The sequence below is a fragment of the Haemaphysalis longicornis genome, unplaced genomic scaffold (genome assembly GCF_048455015.1).
Source record: "Haemaphysalis longicornis isolate Haplotype H1 unplaced genomic scaffold, Haemaphysalis longicornis Haplotype H1 scaffold_184, whole genome shotgun sequence".
In the NCBI taxonomy this organism is placed as follows: domain Eukaryota; kingdom Metazoa; phylum Arthropoda; class Arachnida; order Ixodida; family Ixodidae; genus Haemaphysalis; species Haemaphysalis longicornis.
In genome coordinates this window covers 262,298-279,152 of record NW_027526285.1, presented here as the reverse complement: position 1 = coordinate 279,152, position 16,855 = coordinate 262,298, and the positions used below count along the sequence as shown (strand labels likewise).

Sequence of the window (16,855 nt, the reverse complement as noted above, 5' to 3'; positions counted from 1 at the left end):
CTTGGGCTACTTAAACGCAGAAATTTTGCTCTGTCTGTATGTCTGCCTGTCTGACTGTGACTTGATTCAGCCACTCGGCCAAAGTGAAATGAAATCTGCGCAATAGTCTTATATACTCACCTCCCAATCTAAACGTCTAAGTCCGGTGTCGGTGTTCATACTTGCCAGAATTCTTGAACAAGAACAAGGCATTACAGAAATATGAGGCAAGAAATCAATACACAAGTGAAATTTGCACTGTTCCTTTATTTTAAAGAAAATTATGGATGCTTGCTTTTTCAATAGCAAATGAAACACTACCTCAACGGCAGATCGCCTACTGTTCCCAGCGCTACCTCCTGGCGGCATTTCAGAAATCAAATGACAATGCAACGAAAGGTCCCTCTAGATAGCTTGCACGTTCAGATAGGAATGCTCGTGCAGTAGGGCGTCGTAGTTCTATAAATGCTGTAGTAGGGTGCCTCAATTCACGCGCGTCTCCGCCGTACGGCAGCGCTGGTATCGAGACACCCTACTTGGAACAGTAGGTCGCGGTAAATTTAAATGGACTTGACCAGACCTCTAGCGTGTTATCTTGGGAGGAACGAGGCGGCAAAGGAACAGCATGAACGGTGAGCGCTAAAGAGAAGGGAGGCCTTTCTTGGCAGGGCCACCAGTCGACTATCGTCTTTCGGTGGCATTTGCAACGGAAGGAGCAGATACGCGGCCATTTTTCCTTGGGTTTGGACAGGAACTAGATTCTATTTAAGAACTCAAGGTCCGCAGGGCTTGGTAAGGGCAAGAACAATATTTGTATCATGTGGACCATATGTCGGTGGTACCTATCACTACAACTCCCGGGTTTGTCGTACGAGATAGAGCGCCAATATACATGTGTAAATTTTGGTGGAGCACGTTTTGAGCACAAGAAAAGTTCCGGAATATTCGATAAATGAAATATAAAGCCACACAGCACAGTTTTTGATCCAGAGAATGAATCTTTCCTTTGGGGAACAGTTGCAAAAAAGGGTGCAGAAAAATGGAAGTTTAGAACGTTCATGTATGTGAGAGCCTTGAAATTAAAGCCCTCGAAATGACAAACCTTTTGCATATTTCGATCATGGCGTAGAAGCTCCATAAGACGGGATTTTCGTATATTCCACCCCTAACAAATGAAAATTGGTAAATTGTGTATTCGCAAATTTCTGATTATCTGGCTCACCCAGGCAGATATCGAAGTGTTTTTGCTGATATACGTACCCTGTAAAAATCTCTAAAAAGTAGTTTTGCGGTTTTGCCCCTATCAAGGCTAACGATGTGATGCTGCCTTTCAGAGCAAATTAGATGTTTTTAGAGATATTACCAAATATCCACCCCACTGGTTTTTGCTGATAAATGTTATGCATGCAAATGTACAAAACCTGTTTTAGGAATTTCTCCCAGCAGCACCGGTGAAAGGGCGAAAATAGTTCTTTTAAATTGATTCAGTGATTGTAGGGTTTAACGCACCGACGCAACTCAGGCGATGAGGCGCGCCGTAGTGGAGGGCTCCGGATTAATTTTGACCATCCGGGGATCTTTAACGTGCGCCGAAATCTCGCACGCACGGGCGCTTTTGCACTTCGCCTCCATCAGAAAAGCGACCGCCGCGGTCGAGAATCGAACCCGCGACCTCGTGCTCACCAGCACAACGCCTTAGCCCATGAGCCACCGGGGCGGGTGAGTGAAGACAGTAGGAAAAAAATTGGCTCTAATCTACGCTGTGAATGTGGTTGGAAAGCAAAGCTTTAAACGACACCCGCCACAATTTCCCATGCGAAGTCACTTCAATTCACACACGTGGCTCTGAATCGACTGAAACCCGAGATTTTGCCATGTTCTTTTAAATGACACGCCTGACGAGCCTATCGTAACAGGCGATGTCAACGCCTTCCCAAACTGCGGGTTCAAACGGCTTCCAATTTCATGAGTACATTCTGATTATGGTGTAGGAGCTCAATATTGCTAAAAGTTTGATGAATTACACCCAGGATATAGTGAAGAGCGCGTAAATTTTTCAGACATTACTTTATTGTTTTTTTTTATTTCTTTCGTTGACATAAGCAACTTCATGCAAGTATCTAAGCACTATTTTAGAAGATTCACTCAGTGAATCTGCAAGAGACAAGCAGAATTTTGGAAAAATTGCGCGTTTTTACAGACTCCTCAGTAAACTCACAGACCGTTGGTGTATCCAATTCGCTTTTGCTGGCATATGCTGCCCATACCGTTGTGCAAAAACCCATTTCAGGATTTTGTCCTCACACGCGTACAAATAGGCGAGCGGGTTTAACTTGCACACAATGGGCGTGGAGTTCAGTTCAATTTTCCCGCGCTCGTATAGCTCTCGCCATCGGTTGGTCGCGCCTCCGGTATGAGCCCATGTTATCTATCATGAACCTGCGACAGATGAATATCGTTCATATGACTGGGATAACACTTCCGTTGGATAAGTAGTCGCTTGATCGCGGGTTCGATTCCCGGCCGCGGCGGCCGCTTTTCTGATGGAGGCGAAAAGCAAAAACGCCCGTGTGTACGAGATTTCGGCGCACGATAAAGATCCCCAGGTGGTCAAAATTAATCCGGAGCCCTCCACTACGGCGCGCCTCATCGCCTGCGTGGCGTCGGCGCGTTAAACCCCACAATCAATCAATAGTCGCTTGATCGCACCATCTTGGTACAACTTATTTCGGGGGAGTTGCAATAAAATATGAGCTACAGCCGTTTACCATTACCGCAAACCTCCGGCAGGAGACCATGTATACTGACAGCAGGCGGGTGTTCCTAGTTCTGTGCAACTACATGGTGAACCAGGTAATTACAACAAGTAGAAAAAGTGTTATACCAATTAGTGTCTATAAAGTAATGGCACACGCGCGCACGCCGGGTACTACCGATAGACGTCCAATAAAATTAGCGTTACTGTAATGATTTTCACGTGTTACATTTTAGGCTTCTTAGTAATTAACCAAGTTTCTGCGTCATACGACATGACCGGAAGTACTCGTTGGTTGTATAGCGTTCTTTTTAGTGACAGTGAAAGCCCACAGTTCACTATTTGAAAGTGTCCTGCCACTGGGCCAGCCCGTTATAGTGCCACAATTTAGTTGCTTCTGATGATTTCAGGCGTAGCATTACTATTGACTAGAAGGCAAGACGACGGGAAAGCCAACTGATCCGAGCGCTTGTTCCGGTTTCGGACAAACGACTTATTTCCTAGGGAGCGTTAAAGCCGTACTTGAGAAGTTTTCCCCCAACTCATCACGTTCGGACAAACTGGTCCTGATCATACATGAGTACCTCATCATCAGAAGCAACAATTCTTAATGGTAGCATAAATGTCCTATTTGGTTGACGATGCGAACACAGTTTGTTTTGGAGTCATAGTAACGGACGGACGGACAGACAGAATAACGTTATTTAACCACCGCTAGGTGGGGCGATAAGGCCGGCGACGTCTTCACCGTAATGCAGATACGCAAGACGCCGAACGCAGAGGACGATGATAACAATGACACGATAGATGACACATTTTGCAATTAGACGCTCGCACTTTCATATTCGCCATATCATAAAGAGTTGTTAGCTGTCTCCATGCAATTTTTTTTTCTCACGAGAGTGAACCCACCTTTAACGCTTTGATCAGGTTGCTTCTCGGCCGTGATCTTGTACGTGTCGGCTCCGGACTCCACGGCGCTACCGTGGCCTGGGACCATGGTCTCACATGCACCGTCTGGGGCGCCCGAATGGTACGGGAGCACCCCACCCAGAAAGAGGAGCAGGAGCGCGAGGTAGACGGGCACGTTCGACGTTGACGTCATGGCCGAAGTCGATGAGGAACCCCTGCAGCATGCGAAAATACGTGCGTGAGTGATGCACGTTTGCACAGCAAACTTGTCGTCAACAACATTCAACATTCATCCTTCGCTACTAACCCACGGGGGAAAAATGCGATGAAGACATTTTTCAGTCGCGCACGCTTATCAATGTGGATATTAATTAGGAAACCAAAATCGCACGGGAGAAACGGTGAGTGTTACCTAAGGGTAGTGCACGGCACTGTCGCTGTTGTGAAGGACTACGAATGTTAAACCTTCACATGGGAGCCTGCAGGAAAACAGTAGAATTACTCCCGCTACTCTTTCTTCATCTCTCTATTGACATATCTTTCCCTTACAGTGGAACGAGAAGACGGACAGGAAAACTCCGTGGATACCTCACTTACTATAAGTTTTGATTGCTAAATCATAGATGAATGAAACTGGCGATCATGGTCCCTTTACTAAAAGACCCTGCAGAGGGAGAGAGAGATTCCGGAGACATACTCTAAAATCAGACTTGTTATGATGATAATGATGATTGCTATTGGGTTCCGCTTTGTAGCGGGGTGATGACATGTCATTTTACGAAAAAACGATGAATATACGTGTTTTAAACTCTTGGTTTAATACTAGCGCTGCTTAGTGCAGGCGCAAAAAGCTTATTCGGCACAAAATACTTTTTTTTCTGTTACAGGTGGTAACTGTCCTGGCAATATTCCCCTCTCTGCTTTTCGACCACCACCATTCTAATCTTTTTGTCGCCTTGACAGCCTTGAAGTTAAGTTTCTCTGTGCTACCATCAAATTCTAGGTCTTCTGGAAGCCAAATATTTCCCTCATGTAGATTTGGATGGATACCATCGCATTCTAACACTACGGGCCGCATAGTTTGTTTCTTTGCCGCAGACCACGCATACCCCATCATTTGGTGAATACTTCCCCACAAAGCTCTTATATTTGCCTAAAAAGGGTGTCTTTTCACAAATAAATTTCTGCGTAGCAGTGAAGTTGACACCAAGGGGCTTCGCGTACAGTGCATCGTAGGGACACATGAGGTTTTACGTAAGTATGCAATGGGCCATAGGGCCTTTTTTACATTGCTGTGACTGCCTATATCGACTGAAAACTTCAGCTTCATTGAAGCAGATAGGACGTTAGGAGAAAACACGGACACAATACTTGTTTCGTGTTTTTTCTAACGCCCTGTGTTTTTCGTTCAAGCTTGTGTTCGTGTTTTCTTCTAACTCCTTTGTTTTTCGTAAAAGCTGAACTTTCAAGTAGATATGAACAACTCGCCCGATGTCAAGGAATCCCTATATTGCCCTGAAAAATAATTTCAAGCAAAGCATTCGTGTATGGTAGTGAAGTCAACTTTAAAACGCTCGGTATATAGAGCTTTACAAGGTTACATGGGTTCTTTTGGAAGCGTGTAAGAAATTGCCTTACGGCCTTCCTACTCCGCTAACAGACTGCTTGTTTAACGCCTGGACAAACGACTTCCCAGCAATGCATGTGCGTGTAGTAGTGCAGCATGCTTTACAGAGGCGCTGTGTATGGCAAAGCGGCTTAATTAAGCATTCATTCCACAATTCCCGCTTCGTAGTTTCTACAAAGTCATTTTTTTTTTTTGCAGGCTGCCTACCAACATCGCTTACATATGCGCGCACGAGCCGCCAGCCGACTTCACGAACATTTCCTCCTCTCTGCCTCCTCCGCTCGCCCCCTTCCCCTTCCGAGACGAACCAGATCGTCCTCCACGAGGGTAATTCCAAACGAGACCTACGCGCTCCCGCCCTTTTTTCTTTGGAATAACAACAGGCGTGCATCCGTGACCGAGACAAAAGAAAGGGCGGATGCAAAGAAAAGGCAAACTATGGGTACAGCCGGAGAAAACAAGCCGAGGCTGCGAAGGAAGGAAAAGAAACGAAGAACAAACACGGGACGCGGCTACGATCGTGCAAAAAAAGAAGACGCGGGCCATCAACCGACGTCGGTTCAGTGACTTGCGTCGGCTTGATCGCACTCGGGCACAAGCAGTGCACACGTGTACCCGTATACGCAGGTCCCGGAAACAAGAGAGAGAGAGAGAGCCTCCGTCGCTCCGGGAAACGGCCTCGCAAGGCCTTATACGCTCCCGCGTTGCCTTCTTCGGCCAGCCCGATTGGAACACGAAAGAAGGCTTGCAAGCACGGGACACGATTCGGGGTCGAGCCAGTTTGGTTGGTATACATGGCAATCAGAGATGGCAAAATTACTTCTAAAAAGTAATTAACTTATATTACTCATTACTTCCCTTGAATTTTCTAAAATGTAATTAGATACATTAGCAATTACAGGCGGCCGAAAGCAATGATATTACATCACTATTACTTTTCAAAAGTAATGAAATTACTTTTGAAATTACTTTTGAGTTCGTCACTTATGCAATGGTCCAGCTTCTCGGGACCGCGCGAGTTCAAAACATTCCAAGGACTCGGACAGTGCTACCACGCCACACGCAGTTTCGGAATGCACCTCTTTACCCCCGCTCCGTTTACCCAACCCTCCCACTCCCTGGCTGGAGGTGACCGGGAGCTCCTCGCCCGAGCTACAGCTCCTGCCCGCCACTAGGGCTCAGGATTACCTGGCGCGCCTCCCTCACCTGAGGGACACTCGCTAGGACTGAGCCTCGTCAGAAATAAAGTTATTCTCTCTCTCTCTCTCTCTCTCTCTCTCTCTCTCTCTCTCTCTCTCTCTCTCTCTCTCTCTCTCAGTGCTTTGCACGGACGAAAGACCAACGGTTCGTGCGCTTCCGTGCTTATCCCCGCGGGATGAAAAAACGCGCCTTCCTATAGGGACCGGGCGGCCGTTGTATGGCACCACAGTCGTTTCAGCGAACAGCGCCGCGCGTGGCGAACCGCTCGTCAGTGGAATGCCGGTGGCGGTCAGCGCAGCGTAGTTAAGCATGGTTTTCTGTCGTTTTTCTGCGGTGTGGCTTGCAAAGCGAACGTAACGCCACTTGCATTTTTCTGATCGGTAAATCTTGAGTGTGGATGTGACGTTCACGAGGCATGCCATGTGTGTTATTTACGCCCATACTCAGCATTTACAAATAGCAGACGACGCTCAATGCGCCAAGCTGGAAGTCAAGCTGGAAGCGAAAGTTCGTTGCTTCATGCGATTTTTTCATGCCTGCATGCAGTTTCGCGAATCGAGGAGTATATTGCCGCTAAATGCTCCCACAAAGCCGGTGTGTGCAACCGATTTAGGAATGCTGCGGCGCTGGCCTTTGGCAGTTGATGACGAAACGGCACCGATGTCGTGCACAAGCGAAATAAAAAGTTGGAGGGTGTCTTCGAAGATTTACCTCTAAACAGAAATTGTGACGCACGACGCTTCCGTATCTTCATTACCTACGGCTGAATCGTGTTTAATTTCACAGAATTGCTCTTACTACAGTCATCGGGAATCGTTGATAGAATAAATACCGCATGATAGTAGAATGTTATTGCTTGTCGTGGAGAAGCATCGATTTACAAGAATTGCAATGGTTGCTGGCTAGTTGGTAAATGGTTTTTCAAAAACCAATTCCTGCGTGGCTGAAGGACACAAGACAGGAGGGTGCCCGAAACCTGCACTCAGCTTCACAACTGAATGCTGCGGTCGGTTTCCAAGCTGCCACCTACGCTTGAAAAATCATGCACACCTCCGTCTAACGACGATGATGGTTTATCGCAAAGCTCTATCGTATGGGTTTCCTTGGTTGCCTTCTGGATTTAAACTTTGACTAGTTAAGCGTCGAATTTGACCAGCACGCAGTTTGGTCTTTTGATCCAGCGTCTTTGACTTTGACCATTTCCCATTCGATTTCGCACGAAGAAAGCTTTGTGTTCAACCATCATAATCATTAGGGCTAGGTGATTTTGCTGTTTAATTTTGAACTTCCATGCCCCCTCTCCAAATCTAAACTTGTTCCAGCGTGTCGGAAATTTGTCTGTGGTTGAGGACTCGGGCTTATGCACCCATATTTGAGGCAACTAATCGCGCGTTTTTGGTGCCATCACCAGGCATTACACGATTTCTTTAGGTACTCTGTAAAGAATACTTAAGCATCAAAAAACACTGGCCGACGTTAACACTGCCACATTTTTTAACTATCGGTGCCAGCCTTTATTCTGCGCAGGTGGTAAAACGGGAAGAGGAGGAGGGATGGTTTGTAGCTTGGGCTGTTGAGTTGGTGAATAATTTTGGCTCTTGATAAAATGACCACCACATACGTGGGATTTCCACTTCGGCTTTCAGGCTCCCATGCTGTCACAGGGTCACTCACCCAAACCGAAGGTACAAAGTTCACGGTTACAGAAAGTGTAAACTACCTCAACATTTCTACGGCTACACGGTAATCCATCTCGTATGCAGGTGCCTTTCTATTTAAAGCACACGTATCGAGGTATCCCAGCGTTAAGGCTGGTGTGGAAACCGTAGTCATTGAAACCAGTGAAGATAATTTAAAACGGTAGAAATGAATTCTAATATTGCTAATAGTTTTATTCCTACTCAGATCGCGCGGAGCCATGCGCAAAGCGCTGCAAAAAGCGCTCGTGTCAATGTAGCCCTTCCCCAACCTTACAAGCATCCAATAAGTTTGCGTAGCCGTGAGTGCATTTAAGAAGAAAATAATACTAATAATAGTAGTTTTATTCGTACTCAGAACGGGTGGAGCCAAGCGCAGATCGCTGCAAAAAGCGCTCATGCCATTGCAGCCGATACCCGACTTTAGACGCGTCCGACAAGTTTACGTCGTCATTACTGCATCCAAGAAACCAACACATCTGTTTAGACTTCGTTTCATCTCACATGTCTGCTCGCAACGCCACCAAAACATACAAAGCACCGACGCAAACACGACAAAAACAATGGGAGGCTGTGTAGTCCAATGCACCGGCTCATTCCACTGACGAGGGCAGCGCCGAGTGGTGGCGCCACCCGTCCAGCTGCCCGGTCCCTATCAGCGGGCTTACACCAGAGACCAGTGTAACGAAGCCTTGAACACAATCTGCACGTTTTGTTTAACCCGACTGACTGTCGTCACGGCATTCCCGGAACACATGAAAGGGGAACGAAGAGGGAAACGATAAAGAAGGCAGAGCTCTCATCGAAGCGTTTTTTCCTTCGCTCTCGTAAACTTCCAATGCCCGGAGACTCTCTGGACATCGGAACTCTACTTGGTCAACTTTTTATGCCGTAAGAGAAGCGGACAGGTTATACATCGTAGTCAAAAGTAATTAGGAAAGTAATGAGTAATTTGCATGAATTTACTGGCCTGAAGTAATTTATTACCCGACTAAATTACCGACACTAACAAGTAATTCATTACAGTACTTATTACAGCAAAAATTAATTTAATTACTGTAATTTCATTACTGCCAAGCCTGATGGCAATTAACACTGAAAAGCGCGTAAACCACTTTAGTGCTGCGTTACGCTGATTTATATTTACGAAGCCAAAATGTGTGTTCTTTTCTCATTTTAACGCGCAAGCATTCTTTGCAGCGAGAGAGCGAGAGAGAGAGAGAGAAAGAGAGAGAGAGAGAGAGAAAATAAAAAAGTCTAACGTGAACTAATGTGGTCAGCCGTGCTAGAGACAGGACTTGCACTTGCTACGCCAGAAGGGGGACGATAACTACACTTATGAGTGGTGAAGGTTGCAAACCGTGTAACGCCCTGCATCTGCAGATGAATGCATAATTGCCAAAGTTAACATATTACCTGCCACGGTAGCTCATTGGCTAAGGCGTCGCGCTGCTCAGCACGAGGTCACTGGTTCGATTACCGGCCGCAGCGGCCGCTTTTCTGATGAAGGCTAAAAGCAAAAACGCCCGTGTGCACAAACAAGATTTCGCGGCACGTTAAGGATCCCCAGGTGGTCAAAATTAATCCAGAACCCTCCACTACAGCGCGCCTCATCGCCTGCGTTACCTCGGCGCGTTAAACCCTACAATCAATCAATCAGTCATATTGAATCGCTTTAACAGCGTCCGGGGATATGACTGGCCGAAGGACGTCTTAACAAACGGAAAAAGAAAATAAAACGAATAACAATAAACTAAGAAAATAAATACATCCTATACACCACCCTCGCACGATGATAACGGAAAAGCCCCGAAAAAACTAATCTAAGCACGAACAAACAAATTTCTGAACAAGCACGAACCGTGTAACGCGTTGCATCTGCTCAAAAATTTGTAACTTCACATAATCATTTTCATAGTGTGAACGTACATCATTCGTAAACAACAAAAAAGTATCCGAGGACACCTAACACTCCTCGTGGATTGTGAATCCTAAAGCACGAATACCCTGCTGAACGCCTGAGGCGGCCTGTTCCGCCTCACGTTGTCGAAGGGTTTTCAAATTTGCCGCCAGGGACGCCTTGCTTTGGTATTTGCCATAATTCCTCGGAATTGTTTCGACCAGTCTCTCACGCCCTGCGCCGCTGCTCTTTCAGGCCGCCATGCAAGGGGAGGCTTGACGAAGATTACGAATTTCGCTGCTTGTTTGTTCTTCCCCTCCATGTGCGGTACCTGGTATACTGGCGGGGGGGATCGACAATCTTTGGCTAGTTCAGGGTTCATAAGCTTGGGCTGTGGAACAACTCGTGAAGAGGCCGTCTTTCTATCAGCGCCGCAGATTCCGGCCTTTTGCCCAAGATCGCGCGGTGGAACCCTTCGTGCAATGGAATGCTTCCAAAGGAGTCTTGTGTAACGGACACCTCACACTGGTTGTACTCTCAATTTAGGACTTTCGCCTTTAAGAGCAAAGCAAAAAATGTACCTAAACGAAACACAAAGTTCACCACTATAGCCCAACATCGCTAAACGCGAACTTGATCGACGGAAAGTGGCCCAATTCGATCCCGCGTAACCAATTCTGGCTATTTGCGCAAAGGAAAAGTCGCGTAGAACGCAGGCGCAACTGCACCACCGAATGTTCCGGGACATGCAGGAATCGTCTTCAAAATTTTCGGAGCTTTGTAACGGGAATCCGTGTACTTACTTCATCAGAGAGAAGAACAAACACAAAGGGAGAGGGCTATTCAAGCAGTGTGGGTTTCTCATTCCAATAGTGCCGGTAACACGGCTACTGACTTATCGTATTCCTTGAATCCAGGTTTTACCCGTTACCGACCGCGCCCCTGTTCCGATTCGGAGTAGTAGCTATTGTGTTTGCACACGCAAGCCGTAAGTATACCGGCAGTCATCGAGTGCCGTCAGCCTTTACAATCAACTTCTCTCTACCGGATATAGAAGCGGATCCAGTGGCAGATGTGTCGCAAGAGGTTGCCTGCAGGGAGTTTTCTTTCCAGAGAGGCCCTGTAGATAACGACTTCAGTTGCGATTATCGGATATCGCGGAACACCACTTGTCTACAATGACCTGTAAGGGGTAACGCTCTGTTCGGTCACTTATCAGGCGCTTTATATCAACAGCACACCACTTGTGCGCAATCGATTTTCTGGTTGCGTAGTTAAAGGTTCTGGGTTTTCTTAGTCAAGAAAGCAGGCTGCGAGAGATCAGGCGTTCGTGGCCATTGCACTGCGAGCTGGCCATCTCGCGCTCGCACTTCTCAGGGGACAGGTTTGGAGCGTATGGGCATTCCAAGGATAGGTGCTGTCAAGTGAACGGATGGTGAGGTTGTCTTTACCAGGTCAGGGAGAGGGACGCAGGAAAGCCGTTGACGTGTTTAACAAAACATACATTTAATGCACACTTGGAAAACCTTAAAGCAAACCACTCAAGAAAATTGCACAAAAACCGCTAACCGTTCAACCCCTTACTAAACATCCCAAAATACCGTTCAAATCTAAACCTAAACGTCTCTACAATAAATTTCTACAAATTCAAATCAGCTCATTTCATCACGTCCTAAGTGGTCTCTCTATCCCCACAACCATCTAGTTGTGTCCTATGACTGCGTCTGTTTGTGCACTCTTCTCTTTGTCTCGTGTTGTTAGCGCTGTTACTATGAATATATACCAACTCTCCCAATCTCCCGTTTAGTTCCGTTTTAGTCCCTATTGGACTGGCCTACCCCGGTCGTCGGCGCTGACGTGTCGCACCCTTGCATGGCCGCGACTCGGTGGTAGCTGTCCTCGTCTCGCTTCGGTGCCGGCGTTCGATGCGCGCGGTCACTCCTTGAACGGCGTGGGCTCGGCGCGTACCGACTGGTTCCCTTGGTGGCTACCCCCTGTTAACCGCTGCCGCTGGATGTCCTCGATGCGCGCGGTCACTCCTTGGACTGCGTGGGCTGCGCGCGTCCTGATCTTCGGTGGCTACCCCCTGGTAGCCGCTGCCTCTGGAGGTACCAGGTAGGCCGGCACGAACGTAGCCTTTCGGGGCCGTCGAAGCGCAGGTCGACGAAGCGTGGACGTTGGCCGCCGGTGCCCGACTGCCGCCGCTGGGGCCACGAAGACACATGTTTGTGGTGCGCCTAGGATGCCGCAGCCGATGCGAAGTCGGCCCGCTCCCGCCCAGGCTTGGTAGGCATAGCCGTTGGCCTGGCCGCGTCCCCCTGGCTCGTTCCTTGAAGGTCACGTGCTCCTACCGCCTCCTGGTTTCCTGCCTCCTCGTTTCTTGCCTCTCCCTTCTCTTTGTGCGTCCGGCTTATAACTCCTCTGGGCTTGAACGCGGCGCACTGTCATTCGCTCCTTGCCTTTTCATGTCCATATATTGTCACGCCACTGGCCTCCTGCGCGGCGTTGTTTGATTGGCTGACCAGTGTGCTACCATACTTGACCACGATTCCTCGGTGTTTCGGCGCTGTCGTGCGCTCATTGGTGCGCTCCTGGTGCGCACCTCAAATAGCTGTTTGTTTGTTTGTTTTTTTCCTTTTCAGTGTTTTTTGATGCATTCCTTCTCCGGGGCTGCCCTGACACATGACAGGTGCAATACGGTATTTGGGACGGGGCAGGGGTAGCTTTTTTCTGTTTCAGTTTAGCTTGGTAGGAAAATTGATTACGCTAAAACTTGTCAGCCGCATTATTCGCACGCATTATTGTCGTCCTTATCGACACGACTTTTGCCTACCGCCACTAGTATTGCTACAACACATTTGATTCGCGATTCACTTTAAAGAAGACTGACCAATCGAGGTGATACGGATAGTTTACGTACAAATTGCGGAAGCCGTATCTAGAAATATGCTAGCAGGAACAGGGCTGGTAGCATTACCAGATTGCCAAGAGGATCAATAGGCTCTCAAAGTTCTTGGTTGATTTCTACGGACTATATATACAGTAAACTACCGTTACGACTAACTAAAAGGGACCACGAAAATTTGTTCGTACTGCAAGAAACTCCTTTTAAGCGGACGTTTCCCGCATTTTCCGTTTTACAAAAGAGAAAAGTTGCTCGTCTAAACCACCATCATCATCACCAGCCTATCTACGCCCACTGCAGGGCAAAGGCCTCTGCGACCAATTGCGACCAATTTATCCCCGCAAACTTCTTGATCTCATCTGCCCATCTAACTTTCTGCCGATCCCTGCCACGCTTGCCTTCTCTTGGAATCCAATCTGTTACCCTTAATAACTAACGGTTATCCTGCCTCCGCATTACATGCCCTGCCCACGTCCATTTCTTCTTTTTAATTTCTAGTAATATGTCCTTAACACGCGTTTGTTCCCTGACCCACTCCGCTCTCTTCTGATTGATTGATTGTAGGGTTTAACGCGCCGACGCAACGCAGGCGATGAGGCGCGCCGTAGTGGAGGGCTCCGGATTAATTTTGACCACCTGGGGATCTTTAACGTGCGCCGAAATCTCGTACACACGGGCGTTTTTGCTTTTCGCCTCCATCAGAAAAGCGGCCGCCGCAGCCGGGAATCGAACCCGCGACCTCGGGCTCAGCAGCGCAACGCCTTAGCCACTGGGCCACCGCGGCGGGTCCGCTCTCTTTTTGTCCATTAATGTTACACCTATCATCTTCCGCTCCATTGCCCGCTGAGTCGTTCTCAATTTAAGTTGAACCCTCTTAGTGAGCCTCCAAGTTTCTGCCCCGTAGGTGAGTACCGGTAAGATGCAGCTGTCATACACTTTCTTCCTCGGTGACAATGGTAGGCTGCCATTCATTATCTGAGAATGTCTGCCGTATGCACTCCACCCCGTTCTTATCCTTCTAATTATCTCTGCCTCATGGTTGGGATCGGGGGTCAGTGGATACATTCGCTTACCACTTCCACTGCCTCACCACCTATGTCAAACAGCTGTGCTGTCCCGAGGTTATGGATTATTACTTTAGTTTTCTGCATATTAATTCTCAGGCCCACGGTTCTACTCTGTTTGTTCAGTGCGGAAAGCATGCTTTGCAATTCGTCCCCCGAGTTACTTAACCATAATTACCGTTTAACCGAGTTCGTTATAACGGGAGTCTACTGTACATGCTCCATTTATCAATCAAGTGTTTACTTTTGCATGACATGTCCGAATAGCAGCAAGTGGAAGTGCGTGTCGTGGCTGTGTGTGCGGGTGTTTTAGGTGTTTAGTGAGCACTATTTAGCAACGTAAATGTGTCCTCTAGGTGACCAACAAGCCCTGACAGCCACAAGATTTCGGAAGGAGCGGCATATCTTGACTTTCGGCAGGAAGGTGCTACGAAATTGCTGCAAACCCTTATTATAACGGAATCGCTCTATCGGAAATAATGCTTCATTCGAAGTGTCTCATGGTGCCATGTGCAGTGCGTACAAAGGCGGTCGTATCGCTTTTAGCGAAGTATCGTTTATAACGAACCAGTTCCCTCTACCGAAGACCTCGTTACATCCGGCTTTACCAAGGAGGCGCAGACATAATTGCTCCAGTTTTCTTCCCGTACCCGCCGAATACTTTTACGGGGGAAGCACGTTAGGGGCTGGGGCTTTCGGCGTCGCCTGTTGTCGTCGTCACCATGGTCGTCGTTTTACGTAGTTATGGTGCTAAAACACCGGTACACCCGTTTGCGTCTCGCGCTAGAACGCTTCGTAACCCGTACTAAAAAACACCAGGACACTTTTTTTACGCCTCGCGCTAGAGCGCTTCGTAACCCGTACTGAAAAAAAACATCTGGACACTCGTTTACGCATCCCCCTACAAGGCTTCGTGCTTCAAAGACACAGCACTTTTACAGCAAAGCTGTATACCTCCGCCCCCCACGGTTTCATCTCCGTTGGCAAAAACGCCAAGAATACACTTATGCACTGCATGCTTCGCCCCTCCCCAGGTTTCACGTTTGTGGAGGTGGCCCGGGAATTTTTTGTAATGGGCTATTCCACCACTGTGATACGAAAGCAACTTGTCACTTAAGCAGATGGTACTTGTGAAAGAAATTTGAAGTGAAGTTTCCTTACCGAAACTAGATTACTCACAAAGGTAGAATGCAGTAGCACACAGTAGTAGATATCCAGTAGCTTGAAGACCCTGATGCATGCGCAGATCTGCTATAAGAAGAGAATACTTTGTTCCACCTTTGCGCGCTCAGGGTGGAATGTGCACAGCTGGCGAGCCGTGCCGGCGTATCACGTTTCACGGGCTGCAAGTCCTGCCCAGGCCACGTGAAACTTCGCAGAGTTGAAGCAAGAGCGCAGCTGCCCAGCGATCCGCTGAGGTCACTTTCGAAAACAGGGAGCGGCTACGCGGTGGAACGCGCAATTTCGAGGAGACGAGTAATGGCACAGCTGGTCAGTCGCGCAAAAATCAACTGCGTGGAATAGCATCGGCGGCACCATGCAGCGCCGGTATCTCTAGAATGTTTCTGTGTGGGCCTGCACCCATAACAGAGAGATCGCAGCTGATACCCGTGCCACACGTAGACGAAAAACGACATTAGGGGTTTAAGGCCTTAGATACCGAATGAGAATATTTGGGCGGGCCGCGCTACACGCGAAAACGCAAAGGCATTAAACGTGTTAGCCATGATGGTGATAATGACCAAAAATAGAAAAGCGCTCACATTTTAGAAGTTTTTGACGCAGAGAAAAACTTCTCACAAGGGTTAGAAATCTGTGTTTGTGCTAGAAAACTTTGAGAAATAACGCTTTCTCAAAAATGGTGTGAGCCGTTTCTAAAAGTGGCTTCAGCAGCTGCCATTACCTGCCAGCGGTAGCCAAATACGAAAATTTTAAAACGACGAGTAACACAATATTCTGCCTTTTGCAGCTGCAGAAACAATCAGGCTGGATTGTTTCATGTGTGTGGCCAATCTATAATCGAGCCAGGGTAACTTCATTGTGTCTGTTACGTTTGTCAGCGGAGTATGATCTCAAAAGTGGCTTTATACGTGTAGGTTGTTGTCTGTCAGTTCATTCCCGCGTGCTTGCCACGTTTTGCGAAGGTGTTGTCTGATGTGTGAGTTGAGGTCGGTGTAGGGTATTATGTCGACTGTAGTTGTAAGTGCAGCAGCGGCAGCCATTTGGTCTGCGGTCTCATTTCCTGCAATTCCAAAGTGACCTGGCACCCAGCACACGGTCACTTCGAGGTTTAACGCGTATACAAACATAATTTTTTAATGAGGAGATTGACCACATGGTTTCTAGAAGGTTTTTGAGATGACAATGTCCGCGCAACACTTCAGAAATCAGTATAGATAATGAATTTGGGGATTCGAGTTATAAGAATATGATTAGCTAAAAGAAGTATGCCGTAGGCCTCTGCCATAAAGATACTTGTATTTCTATTCATAGTTTTGCAGACAAAGGTTCCACCATGCGCAGCTCAGGGAACAGTTATGGCAGTTGTTGAAGCATCAGCGCTAGTGGAGAGAAGGACGTCAAACCATGCCCAGAGCCGGCAACGACAGAGGCTGTGGTGGCGCAGTGTTCGCACCGCTGCCTCTGTCGAAAACATGCCGTATACGTTTGATTTGTAAAATGCTGTGTGAGGAGTGCGGTACCGCGGTAATTGACAAAACAGAATGGAATGTGAATGACGGCGAGAAATGTCCGTATTGGTGGACAACAAAAGCATAGAGAGGCTGCCAATGCCCCTGCTAAAGCGAGTAAGCGTA

General features: G+C 47.7%; 1 protein-coding gene across 6 annotated transcripts in view; it reads right to left on the bottom strand.

Annotated features, from left to right (window-relative positions):
- LOC144166705 (putative ferric-chelate reductase 1 homolog) overlaps positions 1 to 16,855 on the bottom strand; it is a 116,881-nt gene that overhangs the window by 32,453 nt on the left and 67,573 nt on the right. For 4 of the 6 annotated variants that reach the window (XM_077696220.1, XM_077696222.1, XM_077696219.1 and 1 more), the window contains one exon: positions 3,647 to 3,861. In XM_077696220.1, the coding sequence (XP_077552346.1) occupies positions 3,647 to 3,839 (193 nt within the window). In that variant the 5' untranslated portion in view covers positions 3,840 to 3,861. Of the gene's footprint in view, positions 1 to 3,646; positions 3,862 to 15,200; positions 15,349 to 16,855 lie in introns of those variants that run through there. The other 2 variants (XM_077696221.1, XM_077696223.1) reach the window with 2 other exon arrangements.